Source organism: Pongo abelii, chromosome 21 (assembly GCF_028885655.2).
Source record: "Pongo abelii isolate AG06213 chromosome 21, NHGRI_mPonAbe1-v2.0_pri, whole genome shotgun sequence".
In the NCBI taxonomy this organism is placed as follows: Eukaryota; Metazoa; Chordata; class Mammalia; order Primates; family Hominidae; genus Pongo; species Pongo abelii.
This window is the reverse complement of record NC_072006.2, coordinates 36074720-36096282: the sequence shown is the minus strand read 5'-3', so window position 1 is coordinate 36096282 and position 21563 is coordinate 36074720. Positions and strand designations below refer to the sequence as shown.

Sequence of the window (21563 nt, the reverse complement as noted above, 5' to 3'; positions counted from 1 at the left end):
CCAGGACTTACTTGGGGCATTTCTCAGATGGGGAGGTAGAGGTTCTAGGTCTCTGACTCCAAGTCTAATTCCCCTAAATGTATGGTTCTTCCAGTTTGTGGTGTATTGAACAGAGTAGGGTGGTTTCAGCCTCTCTAGAAAAGGTGAGTATCCTCTTTAGCATCTTTTTCCTAGACGTCTTCTTTAGAGTTTTTTTTTGTTTGTTTTGTTTTGGTTTTTTTTTTTTTTGAGACAGGGTCTTGCTCTGTCACCCAGGCTGGAGTGCAGTGGTGCCATCTTGTCTCACTGCAACCTCCACCTCCCAGGTTCAAACGATTCTCCCGCCTAAGCCTTCCAAGTAGCTGGGACTACAGGCAAGCATCACCACGCCCGGCTAGTTTTTGTATTTTTAGTAGAAACAGGGTCTCACCATGTTGGCCAGGCTGGTCTGGAACTCCCGACCTCAGGTGATCCACCTGCCTCAGCCTCCCAAAGTACTGGGATTACAGGCATAAGCCACCACGCCTGGCCCAAATTTATTTTTTGCAGAGACAGAGTTTCAACATGTAGCCCAGGCTGGTCTCCAACTCCTGACCTCAAGCAATCCACCTGCCTTGGCCTCCGTGCTGGGATTACAGGCATGAGCCACTGCGCCCAGCCCAAAAATTAATTTTGAATGGACCACAGACCTAAATATAAGAGGCAAAACTACGAAATTTGTAGAGAAAAATAGAGGAATAAGTCACTGTGACCTTGAGTAGGCAGATCTTCTTAGATATGACACCAAAAGCACAGATGGCAAAAGAAAAAATAGATAAATTCAACTTTATCAGAATTAAAAACTTCTGTGCTTCAATGGAAATTATAAAAGAGTGAAAGAAAACCCACAGAATGAGAAAAAATATTTGTAAATAATGTATCTAATAAGGGACTAGTATCCAGAATACATACAGGATTCTTATAACTCAACAATAAAAAGATAATACAGTTTAAGAATGGGCAAAGGATTTGAAGAGATTTATAAGTGGCCACAAGCACATAAAAGGTGCTCAGTATAATTAGTCATCAGGGAAATGCCAATCAAAACCACTGCACATCCACTAGGATGGCTATAATGAAAAAGACAAATAATAGCAAGTATTGGCCAGGCATGGTGGCCGCGCCTGTAATCACAGCACTTTGGGAGGTCAAGGCAGGCAGGTCACTTGAGTCCGGGAGTTCAAGACCAGCCTGGACAACAGGGTGAAACCCTGTATGTACACAAAATACAAAAATTAGCCAGGCGTGGAAGCGAGCATTTATAGTCCCAGCTACTTGAGGGGCTGAGGTGGGAGGATCATTTGAGCCTGGGAAGTCAAGGCTGCAGTGAGCCGAGATCACACCACTGCACTCCAGCCTGTGCAACAGAGCAAGAACTTGTCTCAAAAAATACAAAATAACAAGTGTTGACGAGGATATAAAGAAATTGGAACCCTCAAACAATACTAGTGGAAATGTAAAATCATGCAGCACCTTGGAAAACAGTTTACATACAGGTTCCTCAAAAAGTTAAACATAGAATTATTATGTGACCAGCAAATCCACTCCTAAATATATACTCAAGAGAAATGGAAACAGGCTGGGCGTGGTGGCTCATGCCTGTAATCCCAGCACTTTGGGAGGCCAAGGCAGGCGGATCACTTGAGGTCAGGAGTTTGCGACCAGCCTGGCCAACGTGGCGAAACCTCATCTCTACTAAAAATACAAAAATTAGTCAGGTGTGGTGGCGCATGCCTGTAGTCCCAGCTACTCAGGAGGCTGAGGCATGAGAATCACTTGAACCTGAGAGGCAGAGGTTGCAGTGAGCCAAGACTGCACCACTGCACTCCAGCCTGGGGGACCAAGCGAGACTCTGTCTCAAAAAAGAAAAAGAAAAAGAAATGAAAACATATGTCCACACAAAAACTTGTACATGAAATTTTTATAGCAGCATTTTTCACAATAGCCAAAAAGTAGACACAACTACAATGCCATCAATGGATAAAATGGTATACCCACTTTACTAAATGTGATGTATCTATACAGGGAATATTATTTGGCAATAAAGAAATATGAAAGGCCAGGCACAGCGGCTCATGCCTGTAATCCCAGCACTTTGGGGGCCTGAGACGGGCGGATCACCCGAGGTCAGGAGTTCAAGACCAGCCTGGCCAACATGATGAAACCCTGTCTTTACTAAAAATACAAAAAAATTAGCCGGGCATGGTGGTGGGCACCTATAATCCCAGCTACTTGGGAGGCTGAGGCAGGAGAATCATTTGAACCCAGGAGGCACAGGTTGCAGTGAGCCGAGATGGCGCCACTGCACTCCAGCCTGGGCAATAAGAGCAAAACTTGGTCTCAAAAAAACAAACAAAAAGAACAAAAAGAAATATGAAGTACTGATCCATGCTACAACATAGAAGAACCTTAGAAACAAGCCAAGTGAAAGAAGTCAGACACAAAAGACTGCATAGTGTATGATTCCATTTATATGAAATGTCCAAAATAGGCAAATACACAGAGACAGGAAGTGGCTGCAAAGGCCTGGGAGAGGAGTCTAGGGAGGAATAGGGGATGATGGCTAATGGGTATGGAATTTCTTTGGGGAGATGACAAAAATGTTCTAAAATAGCTGGGCATGGTGGCTCACGCCTATAGTATCCACTACTCAGGAGGCTGAAGTGGGAGGATCATTTGAGCCCATGAGTTCGAGACCAGCCTGAACAATATAGGGAGACCCTGTTTCAAAAAAAAGAAATTTTCTAAAACTGATTGTGGTAATGGTTGTGTGGATATGATAAAAGCCATTTCATTGCATGCTTTAACTGGGTAAATTGTATGATATATGAATTATGTCTCAGTAAAGCTCAATATATATCTCAATATATGAAGATATTATGGCCAAATAAAGCTGCTACAAAAAAATAGGAGAAGAGAAGTCCAGGTGCAGTGGCCTGTAATCCCAGCACTTTGGAAGGGCAAGGCAGGAGGATTGCTTGAGCCCAGGAGTTTGAGACCAGTCTCTACAAAAAATTTAAAAATTAGCTGGGCATGGTGGTGTGTGCCTGTGGTCCCAGCTACAAGGGAGGCTGAGGTAGGAGGATCGCTTCAGCCCAGGAGATGGAGGCTGTAGTGAACCGTGACTGTGCCACTGCACTCCAGCCTGGGCAACAGAGCAAGACTCTGTCTTGGGAAAAAAAAAAAAGGAAAAGAGGATGCTAGGGCAAAGTAAGTTACTGGCTGAAGAGGGGGAATAGCTGTCTTCAGATGAAGGAAGCACAGCTCCCAGAACTTCACACTTCACCTACTGCTCCCGCCTGCTGTGGAGGAGACAGCGGGCCTCCTTAGGAGCCGAGGAGAAGCAGAGGCTAAAAGAAAGGGGTGAGAGATGGGTCAGCCAACCTCAGAGCCTCCCATCTCTAGAGAGGAACCTAAAACCAGGTCTCAATGGACCAACGGTCAAGTAGCAAAGTAAACATACAATCAAAATAAATCCACAGAGAAACAGAACTGATTCATTGTGAAATCTTTAGGAGAAAAAGACTTTTCTTAGTTTAGAAATGATGGTAAAAATCACAGAGGAAACCAATGGACAAGTAAGCCATCAAGCATGTGAAAATAAAAATGAACAGATGTCAATACAAAAATTAAAGAATCAGTGACCACAGAAAAGATGTGTAGCAAATGCAATAGTCTGTTTCTGTCACATGAAAATCCCACATGAATTAACAATAAAAAGTATGACTGTTTATTTACTAAGTAAAGGATACGGACAAACATAAAAGAGAAAATAAAGCTGGTAGGACCCCATCTGGGAAAAAGTTCAAAGTTCCTAGTAATAGAAGATATATAATTTCAAAGGCATGCAAATGGGGGAAAGTGAAAATTGGAAGAAATGCTAATTCTAAGGCAAAACTCTGCTTCTTCATCAAGTCAGTGGCATTTGAAAAATCTTTTCATTTTGAAAACTTCAAAACTCACAGAATATTTGCAAGAATCATATAATGAATGCCCCTATCTGCTTCACCTAGATGTGCCCAGTCGTTTCAGAAATGGCTGTTTAAAACAGTTGTCCCCAGGACTGGGGAGTTGGGATGAAATGGACCAGTCTATAGGAGGGTAAAAATATTTTATTTTTATTTACTTATTTTTGAGACAGAGTCTTGCTCTGTTGCCCAGGCTGGAGTGCAGTGGCACAATCTCGGCTCACTGCAACCTCCATCTCCCGGGTTCAAGTGATTCTCCTGCCTCAGCCTCCCAAGTAGCTGGGATTACAGGCACCTGCCACCACGCCTGGCTAATTTTTGTATTTTTAGTAGAGATGAGGTTTCATCATGTTGGTCAGGCTGGTCTCAAGCTCCTGACCTCAAGTGATCTGACCGCCTCAGCCTCCCAAAGTGCTAGGATTACAGGCGTGAGCCACCGTGCCCAGTGAGGGTAAAAAGATAAAAGGACTCTTCTGGGAAGCAATCTGGCCAGATGGGCTTGACTCAGTATTTACACCTTTGTGACACCATCTGAAGGAAAAATCTTAAATACTGTAAAAGGTTTATGAAGAAATATGTTCCTTTGCAGCATTATGTGTCACTATAGCAAGAAATGGAATACTTCCCAAATGCCTGCAGCGTGGGGGATTAGAAAACCAGGAAACCTACTCAGTGGAATATTTTTGTTAACGAAAAAAAAAAAAGTCTACAAGGAAAATACTGCTGATAATGTTTAGTGCAAGAAAATGTTATATTTATACAGTGTGATCATTTATATATAAAAGGTGAATGACAACAAAATTCCCTACAAATGAGCCTGGAAGGAAATACACCAAAATAGTAAGAAATTTTTGCTAGAAAATATGCCTAGAGAAGGTTTCTCTTCCTTTTTGTACTGTTCTGCATTTTCTGATTTGATTTTCATGAGCTATACCACTTTTATTATAAAACTATATCCTTTCAATGTTTGATTATTTTATTATTAGAGTAAGGCCTATCCATTGTAGAAACAATTCATAATAGAGATGTATAAAGTTTAAAATAAATGTTTCCTGACCTGATTCTAATTCTCTGCAGTTTTCAGAGTTAATAGATTAGTGAGGCTGGGCACGGTGGCTCACGCCTGTAATCCTAGCACCTTGGAAGATCAAGGTGGGAGGATTCAAACTGTTGAATCAAGGTCACACTCTTGAGCCTAGGAGTTTAAGACCAGCCTGGGCAACATAGCGAGAACTCATTGCTAAAAAAAACAAGTTAGCCAGGCATAGTGGCATGTGCCCGTGGTCTCAGCTACACAGGAGGCTGAGGTGGGAGGATCACTTGAGCCCAGGAGTTCAAGGCTGCAAAGAGCTGTGATCCCACCACTGTACTCGATCGGGGGCAACAGAGAGGGAAACTGTCAATCAATCAATCAGTAAGATAGATTAGTGAATCATGAACATCCTTTCATACTTTTTCTTAAATGTAAACATTCTTCCTTAAAGGCAAAAATTGGAACATGAATATACCAGGTTCTCCATCTTACGTTTTGTTTTTCACTTAATCATCTGTTTTAGATACCTTTCTATGTCATGATATTTCGACGTATCTCATTGCTTTATTTCGACCTATCTCATTGCTTTCAACAGATGCACAAGATTACATCGATATTTTATCATTCATTTCACCATCCCTCAAGGGAGATTTAAGGGATCAAGGGTGATGACTGTATACTATTATATACAGTGTTTCAATGAATATTTTTGTTTTAGTGTATGTATAGACATACTATATGCAAATATATATTTGAATGATTATGTATAAACTATATATAATATATATAATAAAGTCAAGTTAAAAATGTTTATTATTTTGTGATCCAAAATTATTTTAAAAGTTGGTATGTAATATCTGATGCGAATATGATAAAATATTAATCTGTTAAATCTGGATGGTAAATGCATGGGTTGTTATAGTCTTTCCTGCAGTTTTCTATTTATAGAAAATTATTTTCTATTAATATTTCAAGATTAAAAATTTAAAACAATATAAAAGGAGGGATGGAAAATGTGTATTTACTCACTGTGAAAACAGCAAAGCCTCATTAACTAGAAACTAGCCCCGGGAGAGGGCTTGATTTGTTTAAAAAGTCCCCATGATGCCCAGAGCTGTGCAAACATTTTTAAGTGGGAGAGAAGGACCACTAACATTTACTGAGAGGTCACTCTGGGCCAGCCACTGTTCTAAGTGCTTTACATGTATTATTTAACTTTAGTTAAAAAAAAAAAAAAAAAAAAAAAGTAGGTGGCAATTAAACTAAACACGATGGCTTGCATATGATAAATGCTTGTTAGAATTACAAAACAAAATGAACGTCCTGGAAGTGCTGACGTTGGCAAAATAGAAAAAAACAAACTGCAAAAAATACTCAGAAAGGTCTAATCGCAGTTTCACATGCAGGCAATGCACATGCATCACCTTGGACATTCACTCAACTGAATGGGGAAATTAACGCAGAGAGATGCAAATGGGCTAAAAGCATTGGCTGGGTTGTCCACACCTGAAGCTGGGGAGCATCACCCCCATCTCCATCTTTCCCATGTGCAAGTCATCTGGTCCCGCCCATTTGCCTCCTAAATATTGCTGGATTGTCTACCTCTTTTCTTCTGAGGCTCAGGCCTAAAGATCTTTAAAACTTCTTTTGATGTGTCTATTTTGACCACATAATACATTCACATGGCTCAAAAGTTAAAATGCACAAAATGTATGTAAGGAAACATCTCCTTTCTACCTCTGTATCCACTTACATTTCTCTTCCCAAAGGCAACATCTATTTCCAGTTTCTTTTTTTTTGAGACACAGTCTTGCTCTGTCACCTAGGCTGGAGTGCAATGGCGTGATCTTGGTTCACTGCAAACTCCGCCTCCCAGGTTCAAGGGATTCTCATGCCTCAGCCTCCCTAGTAGCTGGGATTACAGGCAGGTGCCACAATGCCCAACTAATTTTGTATTTTTCGTGGAAATGGGGTTTCACCATGTTGGTCAGGCTGGTCTCCAGCTCTTGACCTCAGGTGATCCACCTGCCTTGGCCTCCCAAAGTGCTGGGATTACAGGTGTGAGCTGCTGCACCAAGCTTCTTGTCTGCTCTTCCAGAGATGTCTACGTACAGATAAGCAAACAAATATATATAGACAGAGAGAGAGAGAGAATTTTTTTTTGAGATACAGTCTTGCTCTGTCACCCGGACTGGCATACAGGGGCAAAATCACAGCTCACTGCAGCCTGGAACTCCTGGCTCAAGTGATCCTCCCACCTCAGCCTCCTGAGTAGCTGGGAGTACAGGCATGTGACACCACATCTGGCTAATTTATTTTTATTTTTATTTTTTTTCATAGAGACAGGATCTCACTATGTTGCCCAGGCTGGTCTTGAACTCCTGGCCTCAAGTGATCCTTCTGCCTCAGCCTCCAAAGTGCTGGAATTACAGGTGTGAGCCACATCTGACCAGATATAATTTTTAACATGAACGAGAACATACTTTCACACTGTTCCAGACATACTTTGTTTTTTCCCAATTAACAATATATCTTGGAAATTGTTTCATATCAGTACATAAAGCACTTTCCCATTCCTTTTTTAACAGCTTCATAGTATTCCACTGTATAAAGGAGCCATTCATTTCAATGTTCCCTATTTTTTTCTCTCACAAACAAGGCTGTGCAGTGAATGACGTTGAAGCCTGTCTTGTCCTATACTGCAGATGTACTTGTAAGATGATAAAATCCCAGAAGGGGAGTTGCTGGGTCACAGGGCATGTGCATTTGTCTTTTAACAGATCTTTGACAGATTGTCTTCAAAGGAGTCATACCAATCAATCTACAATCCCGCCAGCAACATACGTATTCTCCCAGCCTCGCCAGGACAGTGTGTTATCAAATTTTTGGTCTCTGCCAATCGGATGGGTGAAAATAGCATTGTATTTGAATGAATGAGTGAGCCAATGACTAGGCACTGAAGAAAGAGGCACATAAAAGGATGCAAATGTTCTCCAAAGGGGCTAAAACTGTCCAACCCTAGGAATATAAGTAAATGTGAATGTTAGGCATAGCACCAAAACCATCATCAGGCAGAGCAGTTTGCGGTGAGCTGCTCTGAGCAGAGTTGGCCTCTCCCATGGAATCACCCCCACAAAACTGGAAGCTCCCAGAGGGAAGGGACCAGACCTATCTCATACACTGTCTCCCATGCTCAGACCACAGCAGGCATTCAGCAAACACCTGTGGGACAAAGGAGTTCACTTGGGACTGGCCAGAGTGTGGGAAGGGGTAGGTGTGTCAGGGGTGGTTAGCCAGGATCCCAGGATACACTGGTCATCAATGCTGTTCAGCGTGAAGCGGGTGTTGGAGAATCGGGCAAAGCCATCCCGGTAGAGCCAGGCCCGCAGCGGGATGTACTAAGGCAGAGGTGGGAACAGAGAGAGAGAAGGGAAAGGGAATATATACAGGCACTCTCACACCGCCTAGCTCTTGCACCTACCGTTTCCTCCACCCAAAGTACCCTTATGTCTTTCCCAAATTATCCTTCAGGCACCTGCTTTTACACCAGGCTTCTTTGATTCTATCCCCTCCTTTCTCCAGGTGGAGGGTGATACAGAAGGAAATAAAATGAAGGTGAAGTCCAGGAGGACAGGGGCGGAGTCTGTCTTGGACACCCCCGTATCCTGTGCCCAGCAAAAAGATTTGAACATTGGCTGGATGAAGGAATGAATGAATGGGTGGAGGGAATATAGCCACTCCCTGGTTAAGAGAGTAGGCTCTGAGGCCAGGCTGCCTGGATTTGAATGCCAGCTCTGCTGCTCACCAACTGTGTGACCTTGGGCAAGGTACACAACCTCTGTATCTGTTCCCTCATTGTAAAGGGAGGATAACAATAGAACCTGCCTCTCTGAGTTATTAGGAGGCCTGAATGAGATAAAATCTGCTAAGTGCCAGGGCCTGGTACTTAGTAGGTGTTCAATAAATGTCTGCTGTGGATAACTGAATGAATAAAGAAGGGCAGAGAGAGGGCAAATCTAGATTTTGGGGCATCTAAGATGGTAAACCTCAGATAAGTCTCCCTGCCCCCACCTATCCCTAGATGTCCCTCAGGGATCTCCCAGGGAGAGATAAAACCAGACAAGCTCACACAAGGTGCCCCCAGGCCTCTTCCCCCCATCTCCCTAGTCCAGCCACCCTTTCACTCCTGCTGGAGGAGGGCCCCCACCTTCGTTACTCACCGACATCACCAGCACATAGACACGCAGGTCAAACTTGCGGCCTGTCAGGCAAGGAAAAAATTAATTTGTGCAACAAATATTGATTGTCAGACATTGTGCTAGGTTTTGGGAAAATAGCAGTGGACAGACAGGAAACCCCGCTTTCATGAAGCTCCTGCTGAAACTACACAAGGGGCTAGGCGCGGTGCCTCATGCCTGTGATCCCAACACTTTGGGAGGCTGAGGCAGGAGGATCGCTTGAGGCCAGGAATCCAAGACCAGCCTGAGCAACATAGTGAGACTCTGTGTCTACAAAAAATTAGCCTTGCACGGTGGTGCACACCTGTAGTCTCGGCTACTCTGGAGAATGAGGCAGGAGGATCGCTTGAGCCCAGGAGATGGAGGCTGCATGAGCTATGATCGTGACCCTGCACTCCAGCCTGGGTGACAGAGCAAGACATGGTCTCAAAAAAACTCAACAAAAAAACTGCACAAGGTATAAAGGGAGAATAATGGGAGGTGGGAGAGGGGTGCGTGGGGGTCAACTTGGGGGGAAGTCTTGAAACTCAGTGGTCAAAGACCCCCATGGGGAGTGGTGACCTTCATGGAGAGAAGGTGCCTGCCCAGCCCAGAGTGGTGAGGACCTTGGGCAGAAGGAACTGGGAGAACAGTCTGGAGGGAAAGAGCTTGGGCCAAGGGCAGGGTGGAAGGAGATGAGGTCAGTTAGGCTGGCAGAGGTCAGGTCCCATGCAGTTTTGGGGTTTTGTCTCACAATCCATGGGAAGCCATGGAAGGGCGTCTCCTCTCTGGCTGCCACGTTGGGGTGGAGTGAAGTGGGCAGAGCAGCGGCAGGCACCAGCGAGGGGGCGGGCGTGGTTGTCTAGGAGGAAGAGGATGGTGACCAGGCCTGGGGTGGAGGTGAGAGGAGTGGCCAGACAGATTCAAGAGCTTGTGGGAGCTTGGTGAGAACCAGATGTGGCGGGGGAAGGGGGACACACCCAGAATGGCTCCTGGCTTCTAGCTGTGTCCCCGATGGAGAAGCTGAGGCATGGCGGGGGGATGGGAGGGCAGAATTTGGGATGTGTTGGGTTTGAGTGGTTGGCAGATGCCCAAGACGGATGTCACAGGCTGCTGGACGTAAGGATCTGGGGTTCAGGGGCAAGGTCTCGGCTGGAGTCACTGGCCTTTGGGTGGTGTTTAAGCCACAGACAGGATGGGGTCACTATGGGGAAGAGAGGAGAAGAGGCCCAGGGGCTGCCCCCTGGGGAAGGTAACTGCCAGAGGACGTGGGAGGAGACAACTGGCATTAACACTACTGCAATGATGTCAGGCATGCTTGATGTGCCTGTAGTTCCCAGAGCCCGAGTGAGAAAAGCCGATGTTGGTCTGCCTGGGGAAACCCGCCAAGGTTGCGGGGAGGAGGCTGCGTTCCACCTCAGGGCCTTTTGCCCTTGCGATTCCTCCTCCCTGCATTCCTCTCCCTCCAAATCTACCCACAGTGACTCCCAGTTGTCACTCAGGTCTCAGCTCACGTGCCCACCTCCTGGCCCCCATGTCACTCTCTGTCCCATTGCCCTGCTTGACTGACTTCATAGCACCCAGCACTGCATGGGACTGTCCCGTGGTTTGTATTCTGGTTTATTGCAGCCTGCTCATCGCGGGTGTAAGCTCCAGGAGAGCAGGGTGGGGGGCAGCCAGTATTCACGGCAGTGCTGCCACCAAGTAGGTGCTTTATAATATTTATTGGATAAATGCATGAATAAGTTGGTTTTTAAAGGAGGAGAATTTTCCTGAACCAAGAAGGGAGTGGAATGGACATGCCGGGCAGAGGGAACTGTACAGGCAATGGCTAGGAGGTAGGAGACTGCAGAACCCATCTCTTTCCATGCATCCCTTCATGCCTGGTGTCAGGCTGGGCCCTTGGCAGGCTGCTGGTCAAAGCTTGTTGACTGACTGTTTGATGACCATGCAATGGAAGAGCAGGAGCAGAGACAGCCATCTCACCTCCTATCAGGTAGGGATTTTCAATGTAACGCTGAGCCACATAGTTCTCCACGGGAATATCATCTTTCTGGTCGTCAGAGCTTCTTGTGTCCTAGTTGTAATAATAATAATAATTGAACATTTATTTACGGAACATTTCCTGTGTACTAGGTATTGTGTTAGACACTACTTTGGGTAGCTCAATGGATTTTTAAATCAACCCTATCAGGTAAGTACTAATGTTATTCTCATTTCACAGATTAGAAACTGAAGCACAGAGAGGGAGAGTAACTTGTCCAAGGTCACACAGCCAGTTAGTGGTTTGCTGGGATGTGAACCTACACGGTCTAGGCCCAGAGCCTGAGTGTTTAAACTCTAGACTGGTGCTGCCCAGTAGGGCAGTCACTGGCCGCAAGACGCCATTTACATTTACCTTGATGAAAAGTAAATGAAATTACATGCTACAACATGTATGAAATTCGAAGACATAAGGCTAAGTGAAATAAGCCAGACACAAAAGGACAAATATTGTCTAATTCCACTTAGATGAGGACCTGGAGTAGTCAAGTTCATAGAGATAGAAGGTAGATGGGGGTTGCCAGGGGCTGGGGAGAGGAGGGAATGGGGAGCTTGTGTTTAACAGTTACAGAGTTTCAGTTTGGGAAGACGAAACTTTCTGGAGACAGACAGTGGTGGTGGTGGTTGCACAACAATGTGAATGCACTTAATGTGACAAAGCCACATACTTAAAAGAGGTTACAATGGTAAATTTCACGTTACCTATTTTACCACAATTTTTTTTTTTTTTTTTTTTGAGAATGAGTCTTGCTCTGTTGTCCAGGCTGGAGTGCAGTGGCATCATCTCGGCTCACTGCAATCTCCACCTCTCGGGTTCAAGCAACTCTTGTGCCTCAGCCTCCTAAATAGCTGGGATTACAGCTGAGGGCCACCACGGTTAATTTTTCTATTTTTAGTAGAGACAGGGTTTCACCATGTTGGCCAGGCTGGTCTCGAACTCCTGACCTCAAATGATCCGCCCACCTCAGCCTCCCAAAGTGCTGGGATTACAGGTGTGAGCCACCATGCCCGGCCCATAATTTTTTTTTTTATTATACTTTAAGTTCTAGGGTACATGTGCACAACATGCAGGTTTGTTACATATGTATACATGTGCCCTGTTGGTGTGCTGCACCCATTAACTCGTCATTTACATTAAGTATATCTCCTAATGCTATCCCTCCCCCCTCCCCCCACCCCACAACAGGCCCCAGTGTATGATGTTCCCCTTCCTGTGTCCAAGTGTTCTCATCGTTCAGTTCCCACCTATGAGTGAGAACATGCGGTGTTTGGTTTTCTGTCCTTGAGATAGTTTGCTGAGAGTGATGGTTTTCAGCTTCATCCCTGTCCCTACAAAGGACATGAACTCATCCTTTTTTATGGCAGCATAGTATTCCATGGTGTATATGTGCCACATTTTCTTAATCCAGTCTATCATTGATGGGCATTTGGGTTGGTTCCATGTCTTTGCTATTGTGAATAGTGCCACAATAAACATACGTGTGCATGTGTCTTTATAGCAGCATGATTTATAACCCTTTGGGTATATACCCAGTAATGGGATGGCTGGGTCAAACAGTATTTCTAGTTCTAGATCCCTGAGGAATCGCCACACTGTCTTCCACAATGGTTGAACTAGTTTACAGTCCCACCAACAGTGTAAAAGTGTTCCTATTTCTCCACATCCTCTCCAGCACCTGTTGTTTCCTGACTTTTTAATGAGCGCCATTCTAACTGGTGTGAGATGGTATCTCATTGTGGTTTTGATTTGCATTTCTCTGATGGCCAGTGATGGTGAGCATTTTTTCATGTGTCTGTTGCTGGCCCACAATTTTTAAAAAGGATATGAAATTATAAATCCAGTCCTCAGTCACACCAGCCAGGTGGCAAGTGCTCAACATCCTGCATGTGGCTAGTGGTCACCGCATTGGAGAGCACAGATATCCACCATTTTCATCCCTCTAGAAAGTTCTGTGGGACAGTGCGGCCTACACCACCCATGGGCCCCCGAGGACATTGCTCCTTCTTCTCTACCTGCCAGCCCAGCTCTGGAAGACAGCAATGCGCTCATGCATCCGCACAGCACCTCACAGGCTGCAAACGCCTCTCCCACCTATTGTCCCCTTCACTCAAAGACAAGGGTCACACACTTGATTGGGTGACACAACAGCCCCGATAATGGCAGGCAGCACTGGCTCTCAGGGTAGACCTGCTTCACCCACCATTGTTCCCCACTCAGCTGTGTCAAGACAGAAGCAGCCAGGTCTTGCCTTCCTGGGACCCGGGCCCAGCCCCACCTCCACTCACATGACTGCCAGAGGGACTGACAGTGCTCCAGGCAGGCTGGGCCTCCAGGCTGCTGAGCTCTTCCCTGCAGTGCCCCGACAGTTTCATGGGAGGAGTCAAGACATTGAGCACTGCTGTGCGCCTCCTGGTACAGCAGGGGCTGGTCCTATAGGATTTCAGCCATCCTGCTCCTTCCACCCACCCTGCACCATCGTCACCACTCAGGTTCAGAGGGCTTCGGTCATTCTCCCAAGGCCACACAGCTGCCGAGTGGGAGAGGCAGGATTTGAACCAGGAGTTCTACTGTACTGTGTCTTGGGACAAGAATGGATTGGGGTTGGGAGGGAGCTGCCCCCGAGGCTCAGTCTAGGCCCTGAGGAAGAGTCAGCCAAACTCTCCCCAGCCACGTGAGCAGGAGGCCCAGATAAAGAATATGCATCGAGCGCTGAGTGCCAGGCACTGTGCTGGGTGTGTGGGTGTGTGTGAGAATGTGTGTGTGTGTGTGTGCGTGTTTGCTTATTAGCTCACTGCATCCTTAGCGGGTACAATTACCATCCCCATTTACTGGGGCACTGACAGGTGAAGTAACTTGCCCAAGGGCACACAGCTATTGAGTGACTGAGTGGCAAGATCAGGATTTGAACCTGGACAATCTGGCTCTGGAGACCCTGCTCCAATGGACAGACCTGTGGGCAGAGTTTCTCTGCCAGCCCTCTGAGCTTTGATTGCAGGAAAGAGCGGCCCCTCCTGCTGGCAAGGTCAGAGGAGGGTTCAGGGAGGAAGGGGGGAAGAGGCAGGCTCACCTTCCTCCAGTCCATGATGTCCTTCAGCCTGCGGAAGAGGAAGATGCCTTTCCCTTGCGACCGGGCTACCTGGGGTGGGGTGGGGGCAGAAAGCCAGCTCTTAGCTCTGCGTGGTTCCTTGTTGGCCCCCGTGGCTGGGGGCTCTCCCCAGCATATCTGTCTCTTTTTCCTTGTGAACCCCCAACTCTCCCCAGAGGAAGGCTAGCTGAAGGGGCTGGAACAGAGAAGGTGCTAACCCTGGCAGAGGGAGAGAGGGAAGGGAGGGGAAGGGGGAGACTGACTTAGCTCACAAAGACATACATTTGCATGAATAATGCAAAAGAACAGACAATTACAAAGCCATTTCTAACAGTCCCGGGAACATATCATCCAAATCTTTTTTTGGAAATCAATTTGCCTTCCTAATTAGGGTTTGCTTCGGCTAATACTGAAATCAGCCTGCCTTTACTGAACCCCAGCATGGATAATTCATAGCTTCACAGAGTCTAGGGGCTGAGAGAATCTTTGATCTCATATGGAGTGGTCCTCAACAAAGGCATTACTCCCCTTCTACCACTATAGAAGGACAGCAGTCCTCCTGCCTGGCCTTGCACACTCACAGTGCCTAGCAGCTCACTACCTCCCCCCACCCATGCCAAACACAGCCCATTTTGTTACAGGATAGCTTTGTTAAGTAGTCATCCAAAAGGTATATATGAAGTGCATACTGTATGTTGAGCATTATGCAATAACCCAGACCTCAAGGAATGTTCACAGCCTAACCTGTGTTGAGCTAAGACTGGTCAGTCTGGCTTTGGCTTTTAGGACCTCCTAGAACAAAGCTGATTCCTGGGTGCCAGAAGAGTCCTTTAGGTATTTGCAGCCACTAAGCAGATCTCCCAAGTTATCTTACCTCCAGCATAACTGCAAACTCTCATTTCCTTCTGTTCTCCTCTGAGCATGGCCCACCTGGCCCACCCGAAGCTCTCTGTACAAGATAGGGGCATGCAGGGCTGTCAGGTGTGGTTGTACAGGTTGTCTACCGCACAAAGGGCCCCTGCTCAGCCTGCCATGCTGTGCACCGTGGTTCAGGGTTGTGTGTGCCCAGAAGACTGGGTGCCAAAAACTCTATGGAGCACTGGTGGTGGCTCAGGGACAGCCAAATGTGCACAGCAATTTTAGAAAGCAACTAATAAGTGTGCATGAGGAGCTTCCAACAGTTCACGGCCTTGCAAAAGACTTGAACAGGCATTTTACGAAAGAAGATTACCAGTGTAAACATACAATAGGTTGGGCACAGTGACTTACATTTGTAATCCCAGCACTCTGGAAGGCTGAAGTAGGAGGATTATTTAAGCTCAGGAGTTCGAGACAAGCCTAGGCAACGTAGAAAGACCTTGAGATCTCATCGCTACTAAAAATAGCTTTAAAAATTAGCTGGGTATGAGAGTGCACCATTGTAGTACCAGCTATCTGGGAGGCAGAGGTGGAAGGATGACTTGAGCCCAGGAGATCAGGGCTGCAGTGGGCAGGGATTGCACCACTGCACAGCCTGGGCAACAGTGTGAGACCCTGTCTGTAAAAAAAAAAAAAGAAAGAAAGAAAAGAACAGGCACTCAACTTCATCAGAGGATTCACCAACAGAGAAGTGCTAATTGACAGAACAAGAGCACCTTGTTCTGTCATCTTGTCATCTCGGACAAACACGGCCACTTTAAGTTCCAGCTCCCTTTCTGGCCTCATGCATTTCAAGGAAATCACTTCTCTTCTAACTACAAGCAGACAGAAAGAGCAGACAGTAAAACACAGATAAGACAGCTCAGGCACAGAGGGAGGTGGGGGGAAAGTCTCTTGGGTAACTGCCAAACTTCGCCTCATACAATGGGCCCCAGTAAAACAGTGGATCTTAATAAGCACGTTCCTTTCCCTTCAGGTGCACTAAGATAGGGAAGCTACCGGGGAATATGCCTGCAGCTGCAGAAAGATGTATGGAAACAGACACACAACTGTCCCTCCCAGATAAGCACAACAAAGAGACACAGAAGCAGTCCAAGCCTCTAATAAACTCTCCCACCCTGAATCCTTAAAAACTGTTAGTCTGTAAGAGAGTGTGGCCCTGACCTAACTCAGCCAGAAGGTTCCTCTCAGGTTTGTTTTCTCTAAAATAAACCTGTCTTGACTGGCGAGCCACCTTTCGTGTTTCTCTCCTCTTTCTTTAATTCTTACACTAATGAAAATCACAATATGATACTACTATATACTACCTGAGAATGGTTAAATTAAAGACAGACAATACCAAGTATTGGTGAGGATGTGGAGAAACTGGAACTTGCACACACTGCTGGTGCGAGAGTACATTGTTTGGAAACTGGCAGCATCCACTAAAGCTGAACATAGGCATCCTCTATCCTGTGTCCCAGCAATTCCTCTCCTAGGGACCTACATGACAGAAATGTCTGCACATGTCACCATGGACATGGCCCCAGACACTCACAGCAGCACTATCATAATAGCTCCACCCTGAGACTCCCCAATGGATGAGTATTTAATCAATGGAATAGTATACAAAGCTGACAGTTAATAATGTACAATTACCCACATGAGCAGAATGAACTGCAAAACATGTCAACGGAGAGACACCAGACACAAGGTAGTCATCCTATAAGATTCCAATTATATAAAGTCCAAGAGCAGACAAAGCAAACCTATGCTGTTTAGTGCCTTGGGGGGTTGTGAGTGAGTGGAAGGGGGCCTGAGAGGGCTGCTGAGGGGTAGGGAACGCTCTGTTTATGACCTGGGTGCTGGTTATTTGAGTGGATTCACTTTGTGAAAATTCATACTGTGCCCCTATAATTTGGCTACTTTTCTATATTTTATTAAACTTCAATTAAAAGGTATCTTTTCAGGCTCATATTCTTTGATCTAGGAACCCCTATCCCCAACCCTGTTGGCTGCCTTCCCTATGGCCACTTTCCTTCCTCTTCGTCCTTGCTAGCAAAGCCCACCTCTCATGAGGGAGGCTGGAAAGGCCAGATGTAGGTTTTCCCAGCTTCCCTTGCAGTTGGTGGAAACCACATGACCAGTTTTGGCCAATCAGACCTAAGGAGACATTTGCTCAGAGATTCCAGGAAAGATGTTTCTCCTTGTTAAAAATATTAGGGAAGGAGCTGGGGAGAAAGGGGATCGGGAAGAAATATCCTGGCCTCCTTCCTTCTTTCTTTGAATGCTACAGTCTGCGGAGATGATGCCTGTGACTGCAGCAGCCATGTCACCTCCATGAGGTGACAAGTCTGATGACAAAAAGCCAGCACACAGGATGCAGAGTGGATGGAGAGAAGGAGCCTGGGCCTCTAGTGGCATCATCTAGCACATCCCCAAACCTGGATCTGCCTACCCTCAGCCTTCTTGTTCTGTGAGATAACAAAATGCCTTTATTGTTCAGGCCATTGTTAGTAACTTGACACGACTGTTCCAGGAGGTGCCTTCCTAAGAGACTAACCCTAAAGAATGAAAGATGAACCGCCTGCATGATGTTACGTCGGAGTTGATAAGATGGAAATCACCTAATACCTAGCTCCAGCAGATGGCAGTTTCCAAAAACAACCATGACAATATTTCCTGTCCCACATGTTCTCCAGAAACCTGTCAAAAGGTAAATCAATGTCCCCTCCCTTGAATCTGGAAGTGTCTCTACTAATTGCCTATGGCAGAAGTGATGTGTGAATTCCAATGCCAGGTCATAAAAGGCAATGTAGCTTCCGCCTGGCTCTCTCTTTCGGGATGGTTGCCCTCAGAACCCAGCAGCCATCACGTGAGGAAGCCCAGGTCACAGGGAGAGGCCCACCTGGAAGGCAACTGAGTCTTCCAGCCCTGAACTCTGGCTGAATTCCCAGCCAACAGCCGGCACCTACTTGCTAGCCCAGCCAGTGAGCCAGCTAGGAAGGGGATCCTCCAGCCCTCAGTGGATGCTGGAGCAGCCTTCCTTGTCAAGCGCTGCCCAAGCTGGGGGCTCATGAACTAAATAAGGCATTATTGTTGTTTCAAGTCACTATGTTTGGGAGTGGTTTGCTACTCCGAAATAGATAACCGGAATACGAGCTTTAGTAGAATGGTTCATAACAATGGCAATACCAGCAGCTAATACTTACCAGGTGTTTACTCTGTGCCAGACACCATGATTTATACACGTTACCTCATTAAAGCGTGAAAAAAAATACACACCCTTTGACATAAACATTAATGTTATCCCCATTTTGCAGCCAAGAGAACCAGCGAACAGACAGGCCAAACACATTGCCCAAGGTCACCTAGCCAACAGGTGACAAATCTGAGATAGTTAAATCTGTGCTACACAAACCTGGGTCTCATATACCTCTTGAAAAGTGCCGGGGATACACAAAATCACAGGATAAACACTGCTAGTTCTGGGGGCAGCTCTATCTATTACCTGATGGTTTGGGAGGGAAATATTTTTATATTATGCTTTTTTCTTTGAGACAGGGTCTTGCTCTGTCACCCAGGCTGGAGTGCAGTGGCGGGATCTCGGCTCACTGCAAGCTCAGCCTCCCGGATTCACGCCATTCTCCTGCCTCAGCCTCCCAAGTAGCTGAGACTACAGGTGCCTGCCACCATGCCCTGCCAATTTTTTGTTATTTTTTGTAGAGACGGGGTTTCACAGTGTCAGCCAGGATGGTCTCGATCTCCTGACCTCGTGATCCGCTCGCCTCAGCCTCCCAAAGTGCTGGGATTACAGGCGTGAGCCACCGCGCCTGGCCGATTTTCACATTTCTTTCTATTAGGAATGCAACAAATCATAGGAGTGTTAGCCATGCCCGTGACTTTGCCATCAAAAGAGATCACAGTGATTTCGACATCACATTACAATTGTTGCAGATATCTCAAAATATTGTTTATGCTCCTCCTGACTTTGAAATTACGGTAGCTGTGAGGCCTGCTGTTAGATCCTCTTTAATTATTAATGAAAAGCGCACATATTTCTAGAGCACAAATAATTTTGTAATCGCTTGTGTGGTGGCCATGACAATGCACCTTGCAGACCTCCAACAGAGTAACTGACTGAGAGTGCCAGCGGCTTCCAGTTGAGGTCTAGCTGTGTTTGCCAGGGCGTCTTGCTAGGGCTGCTCCCAGTCAGTGACTGAGCCCCAGGGGATATGAAGACTGGCCATTCCTGAGAGACAGGGGACTCCTGACAGCCAACTTTGGCTGAGGCCTCCCAGGGGCCTTGATGAACTTTCCAAAGGCTGCTCAGCAATAGAAACTTCCAACCTTCCTCCCTCCCTCCCTCTCTTCTTTCTTTGCTTCCTTGGAGGCCTGACTTCTCTCCCAGCCTCACCTGCTAGCTCCCTGCCTATTTTTTCTCACCAGTCAAACTGTTTAATTTTGTCTTGGCATCCGTTTCTTGGGGAACCCAGACTAACACAGTTTGATAATGGGTTTTCAGTACACTTGCCTTATTTTATAATGGAATGTACTGTATTTTATGTTTTTAAAACCACAATATTTCATGGGTACATACTTATCTCCAAACTCATTAAGCTGTCTACATTAAATACGCACAGCTTTTTGTATGCCAATTATGTTTCAACAAAGTGGTTAAAAAAATACCACTATTCTGTGATAGGGTCCACACATTTCACCAGATGTCAAAGAGGCCCATGGCCTAAAAACAGTACAAAAGTCTTGCCCTGTTGTTTAAGCTACTGTTATTTGGATTTTCTATTATTCACTGAGCAAAGCATCCCGACTCTTAGAAAGTTTCAGTGAAAACTTCTGAGAAGCTCTGGTTGGGGTAAACTAGTGTGATGGAATGCTAAAATGTGGCTCTTCCTGCCTTGCAGTTTGGAAATAGGCCCCCAAGTCTGAGAACAGCCCCCTGGTTGCCAAGAACGCTCGCTGCCGTTTGTGAAGTGTTAGACCAGCTTGGTGGACACAAGGTGAGCAGATAGATAGGCCCTGTCCCTGAGCAGCTTGGGGGGCACACAGAGAGACTGACAGGCCCTGTCCCTGAGAGCCAAGCAGTCGCCTCCCCGCACCACGAGGCGGGCTGGACCCACAGTGGTCCCATGACCTGTGTCAGTGTCCTGCCCACCTCCCCACCAACCCTGATGGCCTGAACTGCTGGCAGGGGAGAATGCTTCCATGGGAAGAAAGTTAAGAGCGATGCAATGTTTACACTGGACAGACCCAAGAGCCTGTTCTTATATTCCCCTAAAAGCTCCAAGATGGGCTGGGGCTCTGGCCTGGTGGGAAGACGGTCCCCACAGGGTGGTGTAGAGGGGATGATGCTGCCTGCTCCCTTCTGAGTCCTGGGCTGCTCTGCTGCCACTGATAAGGAAGATGAAGGCTCGCCAGACACCAGGAAAACAATGCAGAGGAGATGCCCGAGGGCTGCCCTGTGACTGGCTGGGCCACACCAACTATGCGAAAACTTTTGCCTGTGGGTGGGCAAAGATCAACCATGTCACAAAGACAGGCCTTGTGGGAAGAGTGGAGGGATTCAGGGGACTCTTCTCCCTCTATTCTCCAAATTTAGGGCAATGTTCTGTTTTTAACACTCTCTCCTCCTGAAAGGAATCCAAATAAGGTCCCGGAATTAATACTCAAACCCAGTGGTTCTCAGAAACTATGGTACTCAGACCAGTAGCACCCTCAGAACCTGGTGTGATGGTTAATTTTATGTGTCAACTTAATTAGGCTATGGTGCCCAGCTGCTTGGTCAAATACTAGTCTAGATGTTTCTCTGAAGGTATTTTGTAGATGTGATTAACATCTACAATTATTAATTTTTTTTTAGATAGGGTCTCACTCTGTCACCCAGGCTGGAGTACAGTGGAATGATCTCGGCTCACTGCAGCCTCAACCTCCTAGGCCCAAGCGGTCCTCCCACCTCAGCCCCCAAAGTAGCTGGCACTACAGGCACTCGCCACCACACTCAGCTAATATTTTTGTATTTTTTGTAGAGACTAAGTCTTGCTATGTTGCCCAGGCTGGTCTCAAGCTCCTGGGATCAAGCGATCCTCCCACCTTGGCCTCCCAAAGTGCTGAGATTACAGGCATGAGCCACTCACCTGGCCTGCAATCATTAATTTTAAGTTATTACCCTTGATAGCATGGGGGGGGGGCTTCATTTAATCAGTTGAGGGCTTAAGAGTAAAAACTGAGTTTTCCTGAAAAAGAAGCAATTCTGCCTCAAAACTGTAACATAGAAATCCTGCCT

The 21563-nt window shown here is 46.3% G+C and overlaps 1 protein-coding gene across 4 annotated transcripts in view; it reads right to left on the bottom strand.

Annotated features, from left to right (window-relative positions):
- TTLL9 (tubulin tyrosine ligase like 9) overlaps window positions 1-21563 on the bottom strand; it is a 75800-nt gene that overhangs the window by 12185 nt on the left and 42052 nt on the right. For 3 of the 4 annotated variants that reach the window (XM_054541774.2, XM_054541773.2, XM_054541775.1), the window contains 4 exons: window positions 14348-14416; window positions 11223-11313; window positions 9240-9280; window positions 8330-8417 (listed from right to left, as the gene is read on the bottom strand). In XM_054541774.2, the coding sequence (XP_054397749.1) occupies window positions 8330-8417; window positions 9240-9280; window positions 11223-11313; window positions 14348-14416 (289 nt within the window). The remainder of the gene's footprint in view (window positions 1-8329; window positions 8418-9239; window positions 9281-11222; window positions 11314-14347; window positions 14417-21563) is intronic. The other variant, XM_054541776.1, reaches the window with a different exon arrangement.